Source organism: Cynocephalus volans, chromosome 5, assembly GCF_027409185.1.
Source record: "Cynocephalus volans isolate mCynVol1 chromosome 5, mCynVol1.pri, whole genome shotgun sequence".
Lineage (NCBI taxonomy): Eukaryota > Metazoa > Chordata > Mammalia > Dermoptera > Cynocephalidae > Cynocephalus > Cynocephalus volans.
The window spans coordinates 87773691-87795235 of record NC_084464.1 but is presented as its reverse complement, the minus strand read 5'-3'; the positions used below and the strand labels follow the sequence as shown (position 1 = coordinate 87795235).

At 37.9% G+C, this 21545-nt stretch overlaps 1 protein-coding gene across 2 annotated transcripts in view; it reads left to right on the top strand.

Moving 5' to 3' along the window:
• The window catches only part of UBE3D (ubiquitin protein ligase E3D), a 154769-nt gene that overhangs the window by 5513 nt on the left and 127711 nt on the right, over positions 1–21545 (top strand). For both annotated transcript variants that reach the window (XM_063097388.1, XM_063097387.1), the window contains exons 3-5: positions 3394–3484; positions 15638–15869; positions 21106–21175. In XM_063097388.1, the coding sequence (XP_062953458.1) occupies positions 3394–3484; positions 15638–15869; positions 21106–21175 (393 nt within the window). The remainder of the gene's footprint in view (positions 1–3393; positions 3485–15637; positions 15870–21105; positions 21176–21545) is intronic.

The following is a 21545-nucleotide window of genomic DNA, read 5'->3' as shown; positions in this document are numbered from 1 at the left end:
GCCTGTGCTGAGTGATGGGCAGATCAGCTGTCCTTGCTGTGTCCCAGTGTTCTCCCGGTGGGCCTGTCTCCCCCATCGCCCACACTCTAAACACTTCCCATGGGGCAGGCTGTGCGCTGGTCCCTTTAGATGATGCACCAGCCTCTAAGTGGCTCCTTTTTTCAGTTGTGTCCCCTTGCTCCTATGTGGATCCACAGGAACCCTGTTAGTGGTCTTGCTGGCCTGAGGGCCACTAAGGCCTTCTTCTCCCCTGCCGCATCCAGGCAACTTCACACAAAGGGTACGTCTACAACTTTTGCCAGTTCTTGCTTTGTGTGCTCACCAGCTCCAGCCCTGAAGTGCCTGCTTTGTTTTCTTTAATTGTAAAATTTCCTGGCTCACACATGTGATGTGAATATTAAATTAGATGGCGATTGTATAAGACCTGGTTGATTTTACATAGAAATTTATTCATTCAATAAGTGTTTCAGCTCACACTATGTACTAGGCATTGATCTAGGTGCTGGAGATGCAGAAGTGAACAAGCTAGGAAGGGTCTCTGCTCTCAAGAAGCTTACATTCTAAAGAGTGAGAGCAGATAATGAACAACTAACTTAATTGCATACTAAGAAAAGTGCTATGGGTAAAGTCAGGAAGAATAATGGGACAGGAAATGACTAGGGTTGAGTGAAGGGTGGTCAGGGAAGGCCACTCTGAGTAGGTGGTATTTGGCCAGAGAACTGAATGATGGAAATGATCCAGCCATGTAGAGAGAGAACAGTACATATAAAGGTACGGAAATTGAATTTGCATCATTTGATTTTGATTGTTGCTGTGCCTGTTATGTTTGTAATATTTTGTAATTGGTATTCTGATTCAGTAAGACAATAGAAAATTTTCTTTTTGTAAGACTTCAAGATTATTTACTGAGTAAAATTATTGGTTCATTGCATATCTTACAATGTAAATAATATGCTTTGGGGGATTAAAATGATGTAAAAAGAAGAAACAGAGGCTGTAAAAGACTCATGTGATACTTATCATCAAAGAAAGATTATAATTTTTTTAGCTGCACCCTGAGACTTCACTGCTGCATCATCTGTAATAAGTAAGCCTTTTATCTGAGCTGCGTGGAGCCTGGAGGTGGGAATAGCAGGATTGTTCTGAAGAGCCATTTAGGACATGTCTAGTATTCCCCTGAGTCTCTGTTCCTGGCTTTTGAAAGGAAAGAGAAGATAAAGGGAGTTTTTTTTTTTTTTAGAGTTTTCTTTTTTTGCCGGAGAGTAACTTTTGCTAAAGTCCTGTATTAGTGAATAACTAGTTTGAGTTGGACAGAGTTGGTTTTAGGAACAAAGGGTAGGGAAAAGAGATGTCACGGAGCTTAACTGGCCTAGGATAAATGCTAAGAATGACTGTTAGAATAACCATGGAAAGAAGGATGGGGTCACCAAGATGGGAAATAGACTAATAAACTCCCTGAATGCACCTAATAATGGGCAGAGGAAGAGTAGTATCAGGAAAGAGGTTGGGGTGGGGTGGGGGTCTGGATCTTGTGCTGCCATAACCTTCTTCTTTGGCAGCGAAGAACGACAGTGACCACAGTAGGAATTTTGTGTCAGAGCCGGAGACTGGAAAGAGGCAGACATGAAAGCCACAGTGGATTGTTTCCTAGTTTTCTGGGACTGTGATTTTAGGGATGGAGGAACAGAGGCGACACAGTATTGAGTTGCTGCTCATTCATATTCTGTAACTGTGAGTATATAAATAGCAAAGCAGGAATTATTTTTAAAACTTTAAATTAGCAAACATTGTTTAATCTTAACTGTAGGACAAAATAAACGGACTGCTATGCTCTGGCTTGCATATTGTTTGTGTTCATAGGTCTCCCGTTTCTTTACACTATTAAAACATATTTTACTCAAATATCCGAAAGGGAAAACTTTCAAAGGCCTGTTCCACAGTGCATGAAAGAGTATGCAAAATAGCTTCCTTAGCACTTAATTGCTTTAATACTTTCCACATAATAGGTGGTGAATAAGTATTGTTGAATGAATGAATATCAGATAGAGGCATACAGATGTGAACTTTAGTCAAACCATATTGTAGCAAATGACTTTTGAAATTTTTAGCATTCAGTTGTTTCAGGATTTTTAAAAAGTTGACTTTTCAACTGTTAAGAACAATCTTTTAAGGATAACTACAGTATATAGCCTATTGGTTCAGTAATTTGAGTGTAAGGTCAAATCGTGACCCCTGAAATGGAACTGGCCATGGTAGTCTCTGATCTAGCACAAGCATTGGATTCATCCCCAGAGGCAATGCTGTCTCAGAATTCCTCTAGATCAGAAAGTTCTGGCTTTTAAACTTGAGCCAATGTATCCTGCTGGGTGGCCAGCAGAGGGTAGTGTTTTACTGAAAATTTGTTTATTGGTTCTGGAAAGAGTATTTTAGGAGTCTTACCCAGGTCTCTTATCTGCTGAAAATTAAAGAATTAATTTTTACTTTACCGTAGTGCTATAGGGATTCATGAGCACCCCTAGAAATTAAACTGCAGAATTTCAACTGACAGGGCTTACACTTTCTAGCATCAGTTTTTTAATACTTAAAATACATATGAAGTTACATGAACCAAATTCAAATTGCTTGATTCTAATGGATATGACCTCATTTATTTAATTAGATTGTTATAGACAAAAACTTTAGTTTTTATTTATTTTTTTAAATGAAAGTTTCCTTTTTTCACAAATGAAATAACGGAAGCTAAGGAAACGTGCTGCCTTATGCTGCTGTTACGCACAGTGTGGGAAATATACATTTTCCCCACAGCTTTCAAAGTTTTCCCACAGCTTTCATCAGAAATTGAATTTTGCTCTTGGAAGATTGGAACCTTCTCAGGAGCCATTCTATTCCCAGGAATGGACTATTTTGAGATCTGTTTTGTTTGTACATACTGGTAATATGCTAGAGTGGACATAAACCTTATCTTAATTAAATTTAAGAGTGCTATTTACCAGCAATCATAAGGATGAAAAATTGTACCATAAGACATAGTAGAGGAAAGCTGAGGATGGCAAAGATCTGTGTGGTTAGCTTGATGGGAAGGAAATAGTTCATTTTCACTCATCTTTAATGTTGGTATTGATAGAATGAGAGAAAATTACTCGACAGTATGTTACATGGGTAGTCTAGGGCAATGCCTAGTTCTGAAACACTTAGCAAAATCTCTTGTTTTGGGAAACACTTCACAATATTTGCTTCTTATTGAGTCATCAAGTAATACTAATTATATGTGTACTTCTGGGTAGATCATAAACAGTGTTTATTGATAATTTATTGTGGCTATTAAACTCTTTAAATATGTTAATATAGTGGTTCCAAACCTCTAAGATTTTCTATTTTATTGTTTTCCTTTAGAACTGATTTCAGTGTTTAATCAAAGCTCACAAGCCCAAGAATACTGCACATTTTATTGCCAATCCTGTGGTGAAGTCATAATAAAGGACAGGTAAGGAGTATATTTAACACTGATTAATTCTGTGCCTGGTAATGTTATTTATTTTATTTTATTTTTTTTCTATCAGAATTTTTGAAGCAATTGCCAAGGGAGCAGTTTATGGCCTTGAAATGAGAGCCAGCTTAATGTCACTTTGAACAAAGCCAACCACAAAACTCACCAGCAATCACAGAGTGGTTAGCTCTTCTCAAGGAGATGATGGGGAGCGGTAGGAATGCTGGCTTTGAGGGAGGAAGGCTTATCTTGGTGGAAGAACTTGTGCTGGTCACTGAAGCACCTCTCTTCTGAAAAGAGACCTGGGATCTATCACATGTTTTTTCTATCATGGTGGGGAATGAGGTTTTCTCTGCTAAGTGAATTTTCTATGTAACAGAGGCTTTTGCAGCAAAACCTTTTATTTGAACTATTTCTATCAGTGCCTTTCTGAAATCCATTTCCTCTTTCCCCTGCTTATTAAAACAGAACACACAGAGCACAAATTAACCTTTTGTCAATGATTAGGTTAATCGTGTAACCTGTTCTTCTGTGATGTGCTGTGATTACCCTGTTGAGGGGGAAGAGCTCTTTGCTGTTTAATGGCATCCCAGAGTTGATTCTTTTAATTATTTCTTTTCATCTTCTCTTCTTTCTGTCAGCCTTCTTTTTTCTTGGGCACAAACCATTCACCCTGAATTTTCAGCTTCCAATCACTCATAGGCTTGAAAGACAGATCAAAACCTTATTATCATTAACAATATTTAAAGAAAGAATTTACAACCTTTGTTCCATGGATTTTGTGAGCCAAGTGAGTGAGAATTATAAGTCCTTCATACCTGAAACCTGCTTCTCTCCCAGTGTTCCTTGTCTCAGTAATGCCAGACTTGGTGGTATTGCCTTGGGTGCTTCCTTGTCCCCCCATAAATAGCCAGTCAGCAGGTACTCTTGTTACTTCCTTCATAGTATTTCTCACATAAGTTCACTTTCTTCTAACCCAGTGCCACCACCTTAGTTGAGGCCACTGTCTTCTCACCTAATTACACTTGTTGCCAGCTCCCACTAAGCCTTCTTTTAGTTTTGTCCTTGGCTGATGCATTTCTACACTACTGAGAAATTGTTCTAAAGTGCAGTTGGTTCCCATGTTCAAAACCTTCCATGGGCCCTGTATTAGTCTGTTTTGTGTTGCTATAACTGAATACCTGGAACTGGGTAATTTATAAAGAAAAAATGAAATTTATTGCTTACAGTCTGGAAAGTCCAAAGTCCATCTGGTGGTGATGACAGCAACTCAGGGGCCTCACGTTGCAAGATGGTGGAAGCAGAGAGAGCAGAGAGAGACAGACTCTCTTCTGTGTTCTTTTAAAGCCCTCAGAATCATGCCCCTGGCCACCATTTTTAATCCATTCACTACGGCATGGTCCCATAATCCAATCACCTCTTCAAGGCTCCACCTTTCAATTACCATAAAATCTCCCACCCTCTTAACAGTCACAGTGGGGGCTAAGTTTCTAATACATAAAACTTTGGGGGGCACAGTTCAAGCTTCAGCGAGTTTTGGGGGACATAATTCACTACATTCTGCCCCAGCCCCCCAAAACTCATGTCCTTTTCACATGCAAATACGTTCATTTCACTCCCAAAGTCTTAACTTGTTTTAACTCAAGAGTCCGAAGTTCAAAGTCCCACCTGTGAAATCAATATAAGTTGTCTACTTCCAAGATACAATGGTGGGACGGACACAGGGTACATATTCCCATTCCAAAATGAAGAAATAGGCCAAAAGAAAGGGGTAACAGGTCCCAAACAAGTCTGAAACCCAGGAGGGCAGGCATTAAATCTCAATGCTAGCGAATCAGGTACCTTGACGCCAGGTTTGACCTCTGCATTCTGGTGTGAGGGTTGGGTCCCCAAGTCCTTGGGCAGCTCTGCTCCTATGGCTTTCCTGATCGTAGGCCATGTTTCAGCTCTCCCAGGCTGGCATTCCACTTGTAGCTCCACAGGTCTGGGGTCTCCATGGCAGTCCCGCTCTCAAAGTTCCACTAGACATGGCACTGATGGGGTTTCTCTGCTGCAACTCTGTCCCCACGTTTCCGCTCAGCATTGATCTAGTGAAGGTTGTCTGCTATGACTCTGCCCCTGTGACAGATTTCTTCCTGGGCCCCAGACTTTTCCATACATCCTTTGAAATCTAGGTGGAGGCTCCTAAGCCTCCACGGCTCTGGTGTTCTGCGAGCCTGCAGCCCTAACACCACATGGACACTGTCAAGGATTCCGGCTTGTATTTTCCAAAGCTGCATATCCAGCCACACCTGAGGCCAATTTGCCTACAGGAATAGCAAAAGCAGATGGGGTGCTGGTGCTGAAAGCTGCTTCCTGAGGTGGTCCTGGGCAGAGAGCCTGTGGAGGGCTCCTTAAGCCTGTTCCCCAAGACCGTTCTGTCTCTCTAGGTGTTTGGGCCTGAAATGGAAGAGTTGGCCCCAGAGGCTTCTGCAATGCCTTCAGGGTCTTTTTCTCCTTCCCATAATAATCTCTTTCCTTTGTACTAATCTTCTTAGCACCATTGGATTTTTCTTCTGAAAATGCTCTCTGCTTCTCTACCACATGGCCAGGCTGCAAATTTTCCAAATCTTTACACTCTGCTTCTCTTTTAAATTCCGGCTTTATGTCATGCCTTTGCCACCATAACTTGGTGTAGGCTGTTGCAAGTAGCCACTTCCTTAATGCTTTGCTACTTAGAAATTTCTGCCACCAAATACTCTGGTTCACACCTCTTAAGTCCCAACTTCCGCAAAGTCCTAGTGCATGGACACAATGCAGCCAAACTCCTTGCCAGTTTATAGCAAAGTTGATCTTTGCCCCAGTTTCCAATAAACTTCTTATTTCTGTCTGAGACCTCCTTAGAGTGGTCTTTACAATTCCTATTTCTATCAGCATTCTGCTCACCACCACTTAACCAGTCTCTAAGACATTCCAAACGTTCCCTTGTCTCTTTATCTTCTCCTGAGTCCACCAAACTCCCCCAACCTCTCCTCAACACCCAGTTCCAAAGCCATTTCCACATTTTCCAGTATCTGTTGTAAGCAACACCTCACTTCTCTGGTACCAATTTTCTGTATTAGTCCATTTTGTGTTGCTATAACAATACCTGGAACTGGGTAATTTATAAAGAAAAAACAAAATTTATTGCTTACAGTTTCTGAGTCTGGGAAGTCCAAAGTCCATGTTGTGGTAGCAACAGCAACCCAGGGGCCTTATATTGCAAGGTGGTGGAAACAGAGAGAGCAGAAAGAGACAGACTCTCTTCTGTGTTCTTTTAAAGCCCTCAGAACCACACCCTGACCACCATTTTTAATCCATTCACTACAGCATGGTCCCACAATCCAATCACCTCTTCAAGGCTCCACCTTTCAATTACCATAATAAGATCTCCCACCTTCTTAATAGTCACAGTGGGGGCTAAGTTTCTAATACATAAAACTTTGGGGGACACAATTCAAGCTTCAGTGAGTTTTGGGGGGATATAATTCAATCCACTACAGGCCCCCACTTCTTTCAGGACAAACTCCCTAAGTCCTCAACATGCCGCAGTAGGTCCTTTATGAGTTTGCCTCTGTTTATCTCTCCACTCTCACATTTCAACCCTCTTCCACTAACTTCCTCCTTTCTCCCCCAAAGCACACCATTATTTACTTGCACTCTTTGCACAGTTTTTGTGATCAGTGTGCAGTCCCCACAGTCTCTTCATGGTTTCCTTCATGCTGGGGACTTATAAAAGCTACTACCTTTCCTGGAATGCACTCCTCACCCCTATAACTCCCTGATTAGCTCCTACTTTAGAATTCAGCTGGCAGGGCATCTACTACTGGGAGCCTTCCCTGAACCCTGGGTTGGTTTAGGTGCTCCTCTATTTATTTCCTTGTCTTCACAATTGAACTGTAGGCTCTAGAGGTAGAGTAATCCTATTGTCCTCTGTATCCTTTATCCCCACTCTATTGAGAGTGCAATATAGCGTAGTGCCTAGCAGTACAGACTCAGAAGCCAGACCAACTGCATTTACATCTCCCATTTACTAGCTGTGTGATTCTGGGCAAGTTGTAAACCACTCTGTGCCTTAATTTCCTTATTATGAAAATGTGGATAACAATAGGACATACCTCATAGGGTTGTTGGGAGGATCAAATGAATGTGCTTACAACAGTGTTTGGCACATGGCGAGCATTCAGTATGCGTTGGCTACTGCTGTAATTATTATTCTTATCATCATCATCATCATCCCCAGCATCATGTGTAGTGCCTGGTGAATAGTGTGCTCTCTACATTTTTATTGGGTTGAATTGAATAAACTTTGTTATGTTATTACAGGAACTGTATCTTCTACCAATCTTTCTTGCTTTCTTCCTGATTTCTGGCTGTGTCCCAGGTAATTGGAATAGCTGAAAGTTACCCTGGTATTTGTGAGAGGTTACAAACAGAGCACCTTAGAAGGATTATCTTGAGTAAGAAACGAGGTGACTTTAAATCTGCAGAAGAGAGAGGAACATCTTTGCTCACATTACTTAATGGGTTGAAGTTGCTGCAGAGTATACACTCGGTGACAGGTCCACTTTATCCTGACAGGTCCAGGGGATCCCAGTTTACACTGTAGTTTAACTGAGAATGTTTTCCTTCTCTCAGTATGGTCATCTGGTAGAGAAATTACTCCGGAGTGGGGTTAGCAGGGAGGGAGTTCCTCTTGCAGGTGTGTTTTATAATGATAGTTGAATGGGGTGTTTTAGTATTAGATCCAGGTAGACGCTGAAGTGTAGTCTCTGTGAAGGCATTTTGGCAGAATTCAGTGTTGGAGTTGCATGAGAGTGCCTTTGTGACCTAGTCCCTAAGACACTTATTATTTCTTTGCTGAGGTTGGTGACACTATCTTGGTTCGTCAGGACACGGGCAAGCTTTCAAACTTTGTGGATAGCATCTTGGAGTCTTGTCACTCTTAGGTTATAGTGGGTGTTCTTGGGCGGGACTATTGGCAGTCTGGCTAGCTCATCCTGACTGTGATGGATAGACAGGTGTATACTAATGCTCCTCGATTTGAATAGTGATTCTGGATGGGTTTTTCTCTTTTTTCTTTCCTCTTTCCCTGGGCTCCACTGGTGACGCTCCTTCTGTCTATGCCAATGAGTGGTCACCAGGTAACCTATGAGATAGCGGTGGCTGCTGTTTTGGCAGCAAGCTGCCCTTATGGCAGGAGTTGCTGTGGTGGAACGGCTGTCAAGGCCCACTCCTTCCTCACTGGTGTCTGCAGTAGTGGCAGGGAATGTTGCTGACCCACAGTTGCCTGATGCTCCGGCGGGGTCTTTGCTGCTGCTGGGTGGGCCTCTTGGGGGGCGGGGCCTTGCCTGCGTCTCCTTCTCTCAGTCTATTTCAGGCTTTGGTTTTAATTATCAGGTGAAGTGTCTGAAACATTCATTCCTATACAATGATGAGGTGACCTAAAAGATAACAGTAGGAACAGGTTATATTCAGTGCTTACTGTAAAGGATATGTTCATGCATTAATTGGCTGATATCTGTGCTTCTTTGGAAAAGGATGATGATATGAAAAATCTTTACCTGCAGCCCCCATTTTTCCTACTCAGGAACTGTATCTTCTGGTTTGTGCCAATCCTTTTTACTGTCACGGAACTGAGAACGAGAAAGGCTTGGAGGCTAGCACTGAAGGACAGCATTCACTCTCCCTGCCCTGGCCATCGGCAGGCTGTGTAATATAGCAGCAAGAGTGGGAGAATGGGACCTAGGTTGTAACTCTAGCTTTACCCCTTAGCAGCTGGGAACCTTGTTTGTACCACCTCAGCTTCTTCTAATAAAGACTTCCAATGGGGCCTATTTTCCAAACTTGTCAGGAAACTGAAAGGATGTAACATGTATAATAGTTAATGCTCAGCAAGTTCTTTTTAACTGGCTTTATAGATTCTTTCTACCCCATTTTCCAAATTGTTCTTATTAGCAGACTAACAAATTACAGGTATTTAGTTTGGTGTTTCAAACCTTTCTGCTTCAAGATTCTGATTCACATACTCTGTATGTGCTAGGGAAATGATTCACCTTTCTCCTTTTTTCTCTCTGAGAAGATAACAGTGGACTTGACTTAGCCCTTGCCTCATTTAAGGAAGGCTTACCTGAAAGCCTTTTCATATCACACCTGTGTACCTGGCATGTGTGTGCCTCTAAAGCAACACAGAGAAATCCTTATTAAATGACTCAAGGCTTTGCTTACATTTCACTCTTAGACAGCATGCTCGACTCTTTGTTTTATGGAAAAATATGTTTCCTCCAGTATCTGCACATGGATTTCTTGTTGACTATTACAATCAAACCCAGTGGTCTTCTCATTTCTTCCTCAGTTACTTGTTTTATGTGAGTGGTAAGGACAACTTCTGTGCCCATTAAATAGAAAACAAGACCAAAGGTATTTCAAAAGGGTTTGTATGTGCTACAACCAAAATCAACTAATTGTAAACATCTTTCCCAAGAAGGTACCTTGGAATATGTTGATTTATCTATTCTGGGGGTTCTTCTAACAGGAGCAATGGAGAGGAGTTAAGATCTACTTACTGGCTAGCCTTGTTATCTGGGAATGAGTTACTTTAATTTCCTAGGCCTCTGTTTCCTTGTCTATAAAATAAGGCAGATGGATTAGAAAACTTGTAAAGTCCCATCAGCATGAAAATTCTCTGATCAGTGAACCTCATGAAGTTGTACTTTGGAGTTCCGTGACTGATGATTATTTGGATGGTGCAAGACTAACACTTTTTTTTTAAATGTTCTTTTAAATTTAATTTTGTCAAGCAAATATTACAGAAATAGGGTACAGAGGACAATTTAACCCAGTAAGACTCATTAATGGCTTTTAATACTTAGTAGCACCAGGGCTCAGCATCTGCTAATTACAACAGCCTTTTTTTTAAAAAAAAATTTAGGATCACATGGTCTTAGCTGTTTGTTTTGGTTATTTGAAAATAAATAATGCCTTGTTTCTTTACAATAAAATTCTCCAATTTACATTTTTACCAAACCAGCAGAGTGTTTCTATAAAAATTGTCTGAGTGTATACAATTTTTGATTATGTTCTTGTTGAGACTAACAGGCCCTAATATCAAACAACAATAATAAAATGTACTGCTTTGTGAATAGTCTCAGAAACAGCCAAATGGCCATTGTATTTGGAATTTGTTATGTCGTCTAGAAATAAATTCATGTCAGGCTTGAATGACATCAGTTTGCCAAACAGACTTTCATACCCAAGCCTTTTGATTTTAAGACCATTTGAGTCAGAGTGCTCTTCTGAGGTCTTTGGACTAGTCTTCCCTGTTCCATCTGTACCAAGCAGAGCTAGGTGTCAGCCCAGAGCTCATGAGGTCATTGAAACTCTAGAAGAAAACCAGCAGGATGGGCTTTATGGAAATATGAGATGTCAGAATATCCAACCACTTGATTGGTCCACTTGGCAGACCAGCTATAATTGTATTCTGAAAATAATTACTCCTGTGAATACAGGAACTTTTCTGTGAAAGAGAACAAAGAGGTTAAAAAAGAGTGTAGGCACAAACTGGACTATTGGTAACATTGTACAGACTTTCGGAATAAAATTAAACTTTTATGGATCTGATCATATTATGTACATAGTATTAAAATACAAAGCTAGTTTTATAGGATTTGTGGCCTACTAGTTGGAGAATTTCACCCAAATTTATCTAAATTCCAGCAGCCATATTTGGAGTTTTAGATATTTGATGTTGTTCTTAAGATTCTTAATGTCCACTTGGCTATAATCCAGTCTGTAAAAGCTCTGTGTTTTTACCATTTTCATTATCATTGATTAATAGTTGATTTTAAAGTTAAGGGGTATTTCATTTTCTTGTGTACGTGGTATGTGTTAAAGTATTAAATAAAACGTCATCATTCAATAGCATTTATTAAAATTGTTTATTTAAAAAAATAAAAAATAAAGTTGTTTATTTAAAGTTATTTTTTCCCAAGAGTTTATGCTCAAGATGCATTAAAAATAACTAGCAAATTTTAATTTCTTATAAACACATGTTGCTGTTCATCATAGAATCTAAAGCTGAGAGAAAATTCAAGAAATCATTTCACTCTTTTTCTGAGTTCCAGCAGATTTTTACCTAAAAACTACCTTGGAAAAAATGATATCTATTTCATTTTGAAAGTTCTCTTGGGAAGTAGATCATATCAAAGTATACTTTTCAGGGTTTTAGATATATATACTTTCAGTAGAGCTATGATTAAAATACATCTTTTGTTCTTAAAGGTTTTATGTTTTTTTCAAAACATCAAAAAATATTTTTCTGCTGTAAAAACCCTTTTTTATCTTTGCAGTGACTTGTGAGTTAGGCATTTTCTTGGTCCCAATGTCTTATGTAGATGGTTATAGGATATATTATCGCTTTTATTCACTATGATATGTAGTCAAGTTTGAAATACTATATTTTGTGTTAATGTGCATCTAGTCTCCCAGATCTCTGTAAATCTTGGTACAGTTTCATTTCCTTGCTCACATATGGGATTTTGACATTGCTGTTCTTTGCACTATATTGAGCGTCTGTTTATTGGCACCCTATGCACAATGTCAGGAGACAGATAATCTTGTGGTAGAGAAGGTCTAGGAGCCTATTTATCCCTAACTCCTACTCTAAACAGGTAACTTGTTACCCTCTTTCTCTTCTTGGTAAAAATTCAAATATGATCTGTCACTTCCCCGCCTAAAGTTCTTTAATACTTCCCACCTCTCTGTAGGACCAAGTCCCCACCCCTTAGCATGGCACGTGACACCCCACACAGTTTGCCACTATCGCTCTTGCCCAGTCTTGTCCACTGCTGTTCTGCATTGCCAGGGGAGGGACTATTCGAAGGGAAAAGTTTCATTTTAGAACCAGGAAGAACTGGGTTAAGATCCTGGCATCACTCACCACCTCTGATACTGTGAACTTGTGCAGATTATTTAACTTTTTTTTTTGGACTTAAATACATTTATTTGAAATTTGTAAGATATTTTACCCATCACCATAAAGCATACTGATTGTATTTAACATTTTTTGAGCCTTACTTTCCTCCTCTGTAACAGGGGAATGGTAATTCTTACCTTACCAAGTTGTTGCGAGCATCAGATGGAATAAAGTGTGAGTAGTGCCCACCAGGGGTCTTCTGAAATTCAACTAAATGTTTGGACTCACAAGAGTACCACAGGCTGCATTTCTTGCCAGCTTGCCAGCAAGGCAACACCAAGAATTCCTCTCAGCGGTGGCTCTGTAGCAGTTCATGCAAGTGACAGCTCACATACCCTTGTCTCCCCACATGACATGGTTCCAGGTACAAAGCACAAGATCTACATCAGGGAGGTATGGGAGCTGCCCTGGCTTAGAGGAAGCCTAATGCCCTAAGCAGCCAATATTTCTTGTAACAATTCTTTGACATGGTTTCTAGAGTTCCCACAAGCAACTGCATTCAGGGATGCCCAAAGTGTGGCATTCCTATCAGATATTTACAGCTCATTTATAGTTCTTCCTAGTCCAGATGCAATTTACCAATCACAGGTCATTTTTACTGTAAGCAGTGTTGCCTAGCAATATAGTTGATGCCTATGATCTTACCTGGTTTCCAGGGTAACAGAGTTAGATGGTTAAACCAAAGGTCAGATTCTCAAGCAGCAAGGGAAAAGGCTTGTTAACTCTTTCATCCCAGTATGCAACAGACCCAACGGGGCCTTACATGTTATTGTTATTAAAATATTCTAGTTTTTTCCATCAGCAAATATTTGAGAGCTCACACTATAAGTCAGGAACTGTGCCAGATGCTAAGAATATAGTAGTAAGATAAACAGCTATGGTGCCAGCCTTCATATTGTTTCTTCTGTGATGCCCTTAATTCCTTTCTTTGCCTATATAACTATTTATCCTTCAAAGGCCAGCTCAGATGTCACCTCTTCCCTGAAGTCCATGTACAGTCTTCTCCCATAGCACTTTGTGTATATTGCCCTGAATTTATGGATTGGTTTTGGGGAATCCATGAATCCGCTAAAATAATATGCAGATTTTGTGTACTTGTGGGAACATATGTTTGAGGAAAGGGGCTAATGCTTTCATCAGATTTTTAATTCCCTCTGCTCCTAAGACTTTAGAACCATTGCTCTGTTATGATCATTTATTACATGTTTTGTTATTTGTTTATAGGGCTGTATTTCTTACTAGAAGGTGAGTACCTTAAGAGAAGGGACTGTAAATGTTCATACTTTGTAACAGCAGAATGCTTGATTCATAGTAGACTTTTAGGAAACGTATGTTGAAAGAATTGCTTCTCAGTATCTTGACCAGGCTCAGCAGCCTGAATGAGGCCAGTGGTGCAGCATTTCCTAATGTGAAAGGGAAAGTTCTTATATTAAACTAAAATCTGCCTTTCTTGTTTCTAGCTTTGTTCTCGGGAGTTATAAATTGTCTACCTTCTTCCAAACTGTAATTGCCCTTTTATGAGACTCATAGTAATTGGGGAATCCAAGAAAAATAGTTAACATGGAGGAATCATTAAAAAATGATACATTCACATCTTCAGTATTTTAAATTAAAACAAGTAAATGTACTTTAATTTACTGGTATTTTATTAGAGGAGAAACTTGGCAGGTATCACTTTAACCAAGTAGTCAAGATTAACCACCAATAAGAGGTCATGTTGATATCATGTACCCTCTTTTTATGATGTGATGAGAAGAGTACCTTGCCTCTGTGGGATTCTTTCCCCAAACCCATAATCCATTCTAATCTTGAGACAATATTAGATAAACTCAGATTGAGGGATATTCTGTAAAATACATGACCAGTACTCTTCAAATATCTCAAGAATAAGGGAAGACTGAGAAACTGTCACGGACCAGAGGAGACTAGGGAGACATGATGATTAAATGCAATTTGTTATCATGGATTGGGTCCTGGAACAGAAAGAAAGGATGTTAGTGGAAAAACTGTTGAAATTCAAATAAAGTCTGTAGTTTTGACAAATTTATCCTGGTTATGTAAGATATTAACTTTAGAGAAAGCTGAGTGAAGTGTATATAGGAACTATCTGTGCTATCTTTGTAACTTTTCTGTAATCTTAAATTATTCCAAAATAAAAAGTTTATTAAAATATAATAATAGAAGAAATTGTTAGGTAATTTGAAATTTAAGACACATAAACCAAATTAGAAGGCAATAACACCGAAAAAATATCTGTAGCAGATAATAGACAAAGGGCTAATATTCTTCATATGGAATATACTTTTACAAAATAATAAGAACATACTAATACCTTGATGGAAAATAGTCTTGATCATAATTCATGAAACACAGTGGTCAATAAATAGGAAAATCAGTTCAGTCTCACCAGTTCAACTCTTTAAGAGTTGCCAATTAAAGCAGCATTGAGAATATTTTTACCCATTACTTGTGCAAAGATGGTAAAATGATAGTATTCAATTATGAAAAGGGTAAGTGGAAGAATTATAGATCGGTATAGCCTTTCTGGAAAGAAGTTCTCCAAATGAGTGTTGGATTTACAAATATGCGTATCATTTTTGCTTATATGCTGACACTTATAAGATTTTTTTCCCCAAGAACATAATCAGATATGTACACAAATTTTCTGTTAGAAATATTCATCATAGGATTATTGATCATGAAAAACTCAAACCTAAATATCTAACAGTATGGGAATGATCTAAAAAGTTTTGATGTACCTATGGAATAGCATATTGTGGATCATTAAGAATCATGATATAACTAAGTAAAACAACAAAGGAAGATAGAGTTTATGTAGATCCTCTGATCCCAGACTCCATGTGCATATGTACAAATGTATCTTTTGAAAGGATGACAAAGAATTGTGCCATGATGTGAAAAGTAGTTACTTATCTTTGCATAGTGAGAAGAGAATGATTTTATATTTTCTTTGTACCTCATTGCATTTTCACAATTGCCTATAGTGAGTATGTATTACTGGTATATTTTGGGAAAACAGAAATTAACATTGCGAATCATGTGGTTAATGAGTTTCTTCCATGTTTTATGCTGATTTAATTAAGACAAAGTTAGTTTCATTTTGTTCTGTGAAAAATAATTTTTCTCCTTTCTACTAGGAAGCTCCTCAGGGTGCTCCCACTGCCGAGTGAGAACTGGGGAGCTCTGGTTGAAGATTGGTGCTGTCATCCCGACCCCTTTGCTAATAAGCCGCTTCATCCTCAAGAGAATGACTGTTTTATTGGAGACTCTTTCTTCTTGGTGAATTTAAGAAGCAATTTGCAGCAGCCAAGACCTGAACCAGCCCTAGGGGAGATGTACTCTATTTCTTCTGAGAATCATTTTAAATTGGTAAAATATCTTTTTGGAGAAAATGCTAATTTAGGGGTTGGCTTAGATATTGGTTTCTCTAATCTTTTCTTAATTCAGGGTTTGTTACACAGACTGTTCTAAAGGCCCAAGTCCATTATCTTCAATTGCTCTCTTTTCTCCAACTCTGCTCTATTGATACAGGAAGAGTATATGACCTTAAAGTAAAACAGCCATAGGGGGCTGGAGGAATAAAGAGAAGAGAACTTCTTCATGCACAGATTGGGAGTGCTATCAGTTTACAAACCAAATGCCGTACTTTCTTGTTTTTAGGACAATATTCCATAGCTTTTGTGCATTTTATCCTTAATAGTCTGATTTAAATTAAGTGTTCTCTTGCTTCAGGATATCTACTATACAATCATGCCTAGGTGTTTTACTGTGTCTGCCTGTAGTCTAGACTTCTGCTGATGTCATAAAGACAGATTCCATCAAGGAAAAAGAGAAAATTGAGTCCAGAAATGGAAGTAAAGCTCACTCTACAGTGTCTGTAGAACTTGGTGCTTGACAATGTGGGGTCAGATGGCTCTTGCTATAGAAGGTGCTTTAGGGAGAAAGCAATTTCCTCTCCCTGCAGAGATCAAGTGTTTTACTTTATTTTAAAAGAAAATCAATGGTATTGGCTTGGCCCTTGTGGTAAGTCATTCCCCTGATGCCCAGTCAATACAGATGTGATTTAAAAAGTAAGGAAAACCATTGCTAGAGAATCTCCAATTTTAAATCTGATTATTGGTGGGAACAGAAACCATGTATTTTTAATTTTATAGCTCATTTAATTTTTGTAATAAGAACTGAGCTACTACAGGAAATGTGCAGCAGTTGGGCAGCTCTTAGGTTACAAATTAGTTTATAGAACTATTTTTAAGGGAGATTAAGGAAGTTCATCAAGTATTGACGTTAAGTTGTTGTCATTTAAAATTATTTAAGTGCCTTATCTCTCATCATGAACGAAAATCTCTTTATGTAAATATGGTTCACTTTAAATTGTAGTACTTTAGCATTTTTAAAAGATGAAGGTAAGAAGTTAATATAAATTTATGTTATACTTAATACAATCATATTAAATTTATATATATATATATTTTTTTATCTTTTTTGTGACCGGTAAGGGGATCACAACCCTTGGCTTCGTGTCGCCCGCACTGCGCTCAGCCAGTGAGCGCACCGGCCATTCCTGTATAGGATCCGAACCCGCGGTGAGCGCCGCTATGCTCCCAAGCGCCGCATTCTCCCGAGTGCACCACAGGGCCGGCCCTAAATTTATATTTTAATCTGATTTATATACTTATGCTTTAGTATTTTTATGTGTTTTAACTTTCATTTTTATGATTAGGCTATACATTTCTAAAATTTTTGAGAGGTATGTGCAGAAAAAGAGTGGAGAAAGATTAAATGATAGAAAACGTTTCCCTTTTTAGATAAACTCTGTACTTATATGCTGAATTGTGTTCTTCAGTTTACATCTTAGTTATATGATGCCATTTACAAGAATTTCTCTTCATTGTAAACAACCATCTTATGCATTAAAGGAAGACCCTTTATATTTAGACATTATAGTTTTTAGTATCAAGGAGACTGGGAAATTATTATCATGACAAGCTGCTGTTGACAAGATTGTTTTCAAGTTAGCTTAGATGGAAGTTTCACTTTAATTGCATATTGTAGCAGTTGAGTGTGCCTGTGACCAAAATAGTAACATAAATTTGGAGGGACTGCTTAAACAGTGCTCTCAAGGCCCCTGTGGGAACAAGGCTGCTCTGTGCTGTTGGAAACCTATTTCTCATACCATCCAGTCTAGCCATCTAGCAGGGTTTTGAAATGTCACATGGTGACACAGCATCCTAATGGTATCTCTTGGGAAACATTTTTTTGGTTAGACAATATTAAGGGTCCTTAGAAATTGAAACAACACAAAGGAAAATAAAAATGAGGACAGGAGACTAATCCACCTCTCTGAGCAGCACTGCCATCTCTCAGATATATCGATTTAATTAGTCCACAACAGTGTCTGTCTTCGAGGTTTGTTCTGTAGAGTTCCCACACTGTCAGGCTGCTGCACTCCATAAATGGCTTTGTTATTTCTGTGAAACACAGGTCAAGAAAAATGCATTGCAAAGTAGAGGTTCTCTTTAAACAAAATTAACATGTTAGAATTTTTTAATTAAAATGCTCTAATTTTAAAAAAAGCACAAACCTAAAACTCGATACTGTTTTGTTGTTTCAATAGCTCTTAGACTTAAAATACTACAAATTTTGAGAGTTTATTTATTTGTTCCTCTGTCAATGCAGCAGTATGTGCCTACGAACAAAATACAAATTTTACATCTTATAATAGGATGGTAATGACGGCACCTCAACTTTTTATAAGATCCATTATATTATTCGAGACTTAGTAAGTATAGCCATACTTATAACTTCATTCTATTTTTTAAAGAGCAAACAAAATTGAACTTTTATTATATTGTTGCTGGCAAGTATGACGAACACTTTACCTTTTTTTTCTTTCCTGGTTATTGATTTTTGGTAGTTTGTTTAGTTAAATCCATAAATGTGTCTTTTTTGTCTTTTTAGAAAAATGTGTTGTTGAGCTTTATAAACATTTACAGGTATAAAAAGAATAGTATTATGAACTTCAATATGCCAGTCATCTAGAGTCATCAAGTATGCTTCATCTGACCTTTTTTTGTTGTTGTTGAAGTGCTTTAAAACAAATCACAGTCATTATGTAATTTCATCCCTATATGTTTCAGTATGTATGTCTAAAAATATGGATTTTTTTTTTTTTTTTTTTTGCATAACTACACTGTCGTTATTATACCTGATAAAATTAACAATTATTACTTGGTGATACAATACTAGGGGACCTATACAAATTTTACCAATTGTGTGAAAAATATCTTACTGTAAGTTTGTTTGAATCAAGGTCCACACATTTGGTTGTTTGAGGTAATTTGCTTTTTTCGATCAGATTTTTAAATCTTGATTACCCATATCTGGTAAGGGTAGAATCTTATTTTTAAAACAAACAAAAAACCACTTTTCCTGGTTCCTTGAAAGACAAGATGAAATGTTCTGTGAGAGCAATTGTAAATGAAATATATAACAGAGCACCTGACAAAAAAAAATTCTGCTTTGAATAGAAAATCCTTTCTTCTCAATCATTATATTCCAATACTCTATATTAGTTTTTAGTGAAAGCTCTTAGTTTTTGGTAAGATTTAATAAGGGTAGTCAAATTTAACTTGTACAAAATAGTATCCTTTTAAAAATATTTTTTAGACCAATATGGAGCCATTTGGGTGTTTTTTTCTGTAAAAAAGCATGAAACTGCCAAAATGTCAACCTTTATAGTCAACCATATCTGCTTTCTGAACTCTCCTTTTCCTAGACCTGAACAAATGGGCACTTTCCTTGGCTGCTGTGTCTATTACGCTGATGGGAATTACCCCATCCAGTCACCTGCCTGGCCAGGCTCTGAGACCTGCTATCTGGGATGTGCTGGATATAAGGATGTCAGTGCAGTGGCCAGAGATGGCACACTCTCTTAGTATGTCTGGATAAATGTTTACGCCAGGTTTGAGCTGACTTACAGAGCTCGTGTGTGGTTTTTTTTATTTCTTTAGCAGAGACTTTTAGAGAAAGACTGGAGAATCTGTCCAAATCCTGCACTTAACTAGGGAAAATGAGATGTTTATATTACCAAAGGTTTCTTCAGTATGTGAAGGGATTCAACTCAGGAGTTCTTCATGGGGAAGAGCTGTGGGGCATTTATGGAGTTTTTACTAGTAGCATGGGTTTGAGGCTGGGTGAAAGAATGAGTCATAGAGAAAGAATCCTGTATAAGTTGTGCAGTTGCTTTTGACTTTTTGACCTCTAACTAAAGAAAGCTTTTACATCAAGATCTGATAACATGCACACACTTGCACAAATATGCACATATAAACAAACACACCTCAAGTAAAAGTTTCCTGAAGCAATACTTACCTGTTGTTTGAAGCTCTGTCATATTTTCTATTCTGTTGTTTGTTTGTTTTTTAAATGCAGGCTGTAACCCACCAAATAGATTCCATGAATTGGTTCCCGCTAATGGCATGTGACTAGTAGTTTGGAAAACACTTGACTTAGTGCTTAAAAGCAGAAGCTTTAGCATTCGAGGGATGTAGATTCAAACATGAATGCTATCACTTACTAGCAGTACATTCATAGACATCAGTTTAAACATGCTTCTTATGCAACTTTTCAGGGAATAGTTATTTATGCAAAGGGAAATAATTATTCTCAAACTTACCATATCAGTGAAGACTTATTCCTTAAGTTATTACATATGTTATTCCATATCAGGAAGTCACTGTCCTTTTCTCACTTTGACTGGCACTCTGTTCTATGGTTTCCCAGGAAGGGTAGACTCAAGTGTCCAGAGTTGCAGAACTTCCATTTGCCTGCTCACTTTTATTTGATTTCTGCCATCATACAGAATACCTGAGTAAGAGGAACGTGGTATGACTTTAGCAAAAGTATTACTATAGCTGTAAGAAGGAGCATTCTTTGTTTAGTGATTAGATAAATCTAGTTATTTTAATGTATATGCCAAATAATGAATTTGGATTTTTGAAGTCTGTGAATGTTTGAAGTTACAAAGTTTAGGAATGTTTCAGGAATTTGCTCCAGAACACTATTTTTTCATTTATAGTGCATATCTTAAATGGAAAAAATAGAATTATGAACAAGTTAGAAATTTTAACTTCTGTATTATGTGGTTATGAGTTATAGGTTACTTTTGTATAAATTACACCAGAGTAGGAGTGAAAATAATATCAGTTCCAGTTATCATTCTTTTGTATTCTGTACACATGAGTTGGGGCAAGTCATCAACCCTCTCTGCCTTTGTTGCCCACCATCTGCCTGTTCTTAATTATAGGTTATTTGGAAGTGCTTTTTAGAAATGTAAGGTACTTCTTTTTCAAATTATTTGGTAACATTTGGATTATCAAGAAGTGGCTAAATTTAGAAAGTCTGTGCATTATTCTGTTGTAAGACTTAGAAAGAAATTATCCCTGTGCATGTGAATTATGCACACAAGCTAAATGTATTCCCAGTATTTAGTAGAGGGCAGAATAAAATGTAAAGTTCAGTGTATACTCTGGGGACCGTGTTAAAATTATATATTCCTTTTAAGAAAAGCTGAATGACATTTAAGTGACATTTTTCTCTTCTACAGGAACCAAAGGCAAATACCAAAGTAATCTGTAAGCGTTGCAAGGTAATGTTGGGAAAGACCATGTCATCAGGTAAGAATTTCATAACCGAAAGCTGAAATGTTTGCGTTCTGGTTTAAAAATTAGAACAAGATCTTATAGTAAGTATATAGGAAAGATAGATGATTAATATATATTGTAGGCTTATTGGTTTCAAAATAGAAACCAACTAACATATCATCTGATATGACAAGAAGTTTGTATATTTTGACCTTTATAAGTACATAGTATTGAGTTTTAAGCATTAAAATGTTGGGTTATTTTCAGTGTTTCATACCCTCTTTGTAGATATAAAGCAATAGCAAAGTTTGTATGTGGATCTGTCTTAAAGAATATTGGAGCCTTTTTCTTAATGCAACTCCTCAATTAGAAGAGTTGGTGCCTAGAGGTGAAGTTTCTTTTC